The 3,720-nt window shown below is 38.2% G+C and overlaps 1 protein-coding gene across 1 annotated transcript; it reads left to right on the plus strand.

Moving 5' to 3' along the window:
- Window positions 1-2,203: 2,203 nt before the first annotated feature.
- LOC139379012 (zymogen granule membrane protein 16-like) lies at window positions 2,204-3,520 on the plus strand. The gene is made up of 3 exons (XM_071121726.1): window positions 2,204-2,273; window positions 2,548-2,701; window positions 3,154-3,520. The coding sequence occupies exons 1-3, from the start codon at window positions 2,204-2,206 to the stop codon at window positions 3,518-3,520; spliced, it is 591 nt and encodes a 196-aa protein (XP_070977827.1).
- The last annotated feature ends 200 nt before the right edge of the window (window positions 3,521-3,720 follow it).

The raw sequence follows: 3,720 nt of genomic DNA on the forward strand, positions 1-3,720 counted from the left end.
GCCTCCCTGTTGTGCTGTCTATCTGTCTCAGCATCTTCTCTGCTGTCACGCTGAGCTTATTCTTGTTCTCTGTCTATCTGTCTGTCTGCTTCAGCCTTATACGTTATAAAAGCCAAGCTAATGACTTGGGCTATATTGTTCCCCTGAATGAACATCTACCCTCAGTGTTACTATTACAGTGATTTAAGCACCAGCTGTCTGAGTAGCTCATAGATCACTGCACCTGTACACAGCCCATCTGTTAATAGCCCATCCAACTACCTCATCCCCATACTGTATTTATTAATTTATCTTGCTCCTTTGCACCCCTGTATCTCTACTTGCACATTCATCTTCTGCACATCAATCACTCTAGTGTCTAATTGGTATATTGTAATTACTTCACCACCATGGCCTATTTATTGCCTTATCTCCCTTTTCTTACCTCATTTGCACACACTGTATATATATTTTAATCAACTGTATTATTGACTGTATGTTTTGTATGTTTTGTTTATTCCATGTGTAACTAACTCTGTGTTGTTGTATGTGTCGAACTGCTTTGCTTTATTCTTGGCCAGGTCGCAGTTGTAAATGAGAACTTGTCCTCAACTAGCCTAGCTGCTTAAATAAAGGTGAAATAAAAAAAATAAAAAAATAAACAGAGCTCCAGACTAACATTTCCCTCTGGTGTCACAACATTTTACAGTTGGGGACACCAGCCCTGAGTAATCATCTTATAAAGTCATTCTTATTGCTTTATTAGGAAGTATAAATAATAAACTACTGTGTCACTGTCGTCCTCCTCTTCATCTGAAGAGGAGAGGCGAGATGGATCGGAGGACCAAAATGCGGCGTGGTTTGTGCTCATCATGAATTTTAATAAAGAAAACACTGAACACTGAAACACTATACAAAAACAATAAACTAAATAACAACCGTGAAGCTAATGCGAACTGTGCTGAAACAAGCAATCAACATAGACAATCACCCACCAACAAACAGTGAAACCCAGGCTACCTAAGTATGATTCTCAATCAGAGACAACTAATGACACCTGCCTCTGATTGAGAACCATACTGGGCCGAAACATAGAAATCCCCAAATCATAGAAAATCAACCATACTAAATAAATACAAAACAAAGGAAATAAAGGTCAGAAAGTGACATGCTGAGGTATTCAAGTTGTTTCATCTAACATGTCCATCTAAATACATGTACTGAAACAAATATTCTACAATAAAATACTGTAGATATTTGAGCAAACCAATGAACTAACCATCCTGTTAATGACCAGCTCCACTTGTCTTTTTCAGCATGTTAATGTTTGAAGGGAAGGAGTTCCTCTTGGTGTAATAAAACAACTGAAGATTGGGAGACTGATTTTGAGCGATTTTCGTACACATTCATACTATTTTTGTACATTCTTTTATTTGTTTGGTTGTTAGATTGTATATTTTTTATCCATATTTCAGGTCATTCATTTGTTACAATTCAAAAGAATACAATTATTATTTCCTTAAAAAATGTCCATGACACTCCCTCCCAAAGTAGCCTCGACCAATTAGAAAACAATGTCTGACTTCTCAATAGTGATTGACTTAAGGTGTTCTTTGTCATGCTCCTTCCATCTAGAGCTGATGGAATGTTCAGCAGGTATAAATGCAGTTCTTTGAGGAAGCAGTAGACTAGAAGGACCTGGCAGAGACAGAGAGACAAGAAGCTTTCACAGGTTTTCACACACATCTCAAGATAGCACTGTGGTAACTACACAACTAACTAAATAGAAAATGTGCACTTGTATTTAATGCATAATACTGGTGTGGGAAATGTTATGAAGTTAATATTCATTATCTCTTGGTACTTGGGCACAAATATTTTGGCCCTTTTGCCACTAAATTTAAATCCAATGATCTGACATTATTTTAATGTGACAGTAGCTTAGCACTGCAAGAGTGATTGTAGTAAACAAGAGTAGGTTCAACTTTTTAGAGCTGTTTTATAACATTTCATATTCAAGAATGGTTTGTTGTTTGTTACATCACAATTCAAAAGGTTATTTTATTTTCCCTCCTAGGAAACACTGACCTGACAGGTAAAGTTACTTATTTGTTTTGACAAACTACTATGAAAAACATTATTAACTACATTATTTCAAGTTTTACCATTTAAAGTGAAACGGAATGAGAGTGAAATTGACTGAAATTAAAGGTCTTAAGTGTTGATGCCTCACTTTTGCAGAATGTTCTTAATCCTGGTTGTCACAATGTTCTTGGCTGGCTGCTTGGCAATGCGTGAGTTATAAAAATACAATTCTGAATTATAATGATTAAATAATAGCTTTTGTGCTTTCACCAATTTGTCTTTTTCAGTTAGACTTAGGAGTTCTTCTTTGAGACATAAACTAATGGATTAAATAATTGCAGAATGTACTTCAGTTAATTCATCTGCACTTTATTAATAATGTAAAGATCTTTCAGAAATGTGTTGTTAAAAATAAAATGATGTATATAAATATGTATTATTAATATAGTAAATATAGTAAACATATTGGCCATGTTATTTTAGCCATCAAAGACCCCTACTCGTATTCCTCTGCGGTGGGTCAGGGAGGTGGCACCCCATTTGCTTCCTACGGTGAGGGGCGCATTACGGGAGTCAGAGTGTGGGAGACCAACAACAACTACTACTACTACTACAACAACAACGCCTACATCAGTGGGTGAGTAGACCCTGACCCATGAACAGACACCACTGACTCAGTCCAACTACACTACCCAACATTCACCACGACTTAGTCCAACTACACTATCCAACATTCACCACGACTTAGTCCAACTACATTACCCAACATCCACCACGACTTAGTCCAACTACATTACCCAACATCCACCACGACTTAGTCCAACTACCCTACCCAACAAACACTCTTTCTTTCTTTCTTTCTTTCTTTCTTTCTTTCTTTCTTTCTTTCTTTCTTTATGTATTTATGTATTTATTCATTTGTTGTGTTTATTACATATTCAGTACATGACCAAACAATAGTGTTATCGTATCTAACCCAGAGTACAATGGAACATGTCATTCCTTGATATTATCTGACGTCACCTGCTCTACCAGTCTCAATGTACCTTATCAAAACACAACCAACGTGAAAAGCTTCCTCTGTTTTAGGTTCCAGCTGAGATACGGCAACACCTGGTCTCCTGTGTTCGGTAACGAAGTGGGTGAAAAGCAGGAGATGGATCTGTTTAATGATGAGGCCATCGTTGAGGTGTCTGGGAAGTACAACCCAGCAGACTACATCTGCTACCTGGTGTTAAGCACCAACATGGGGCGCACTCTGTCAGCCGGCCTGCCCAACCAAGTCTCCTTCAACTTCTACCCATCCAACATGGGCAATGAGCTGAGGCTGCTCAGCGGTCGCTTCAACGGTGCTGGAATCACCTCCATTGGAGCCCACTGGGGAATGGTGGACATGGAAAGGTCTGGAAACCGTACTCTGGAAACAGTACGGGAAACAGAACCTCCTCTTCATTGAAAAAAAAAGTATGTCTTGCTCTTTGGGATGGTATCCCAGATACAGATTAAGCCTAGTCCTGGACTAGTTACTTTCAATGGAGATTCTCCATTCAACATGCTTTTTAGTCCAGGAGTAAACTTAATCTTGGTCCAGGAAACTGACCTTATATGTTGGACGGATGTTTGACATAGATGCTGACAGAACTGTTTTTTATTTCA

This window comes from Oncorhynchus clarkii, chromosome 2 (assembly GCF_045791955.1).
Source record: "Oncorhynchus clarkii lewisi isolate Uvic-CL-2024 chromosome 2, UVic_Ocla_1.0, whole genome shotgun sequence".
Lineage (NCBI taxonomy): Eukaryota > Metazoa > Chordata > Actinopteri > Salmoniformes > Salmonidae > Oncorhynchus > Oncorhynchus clarkii.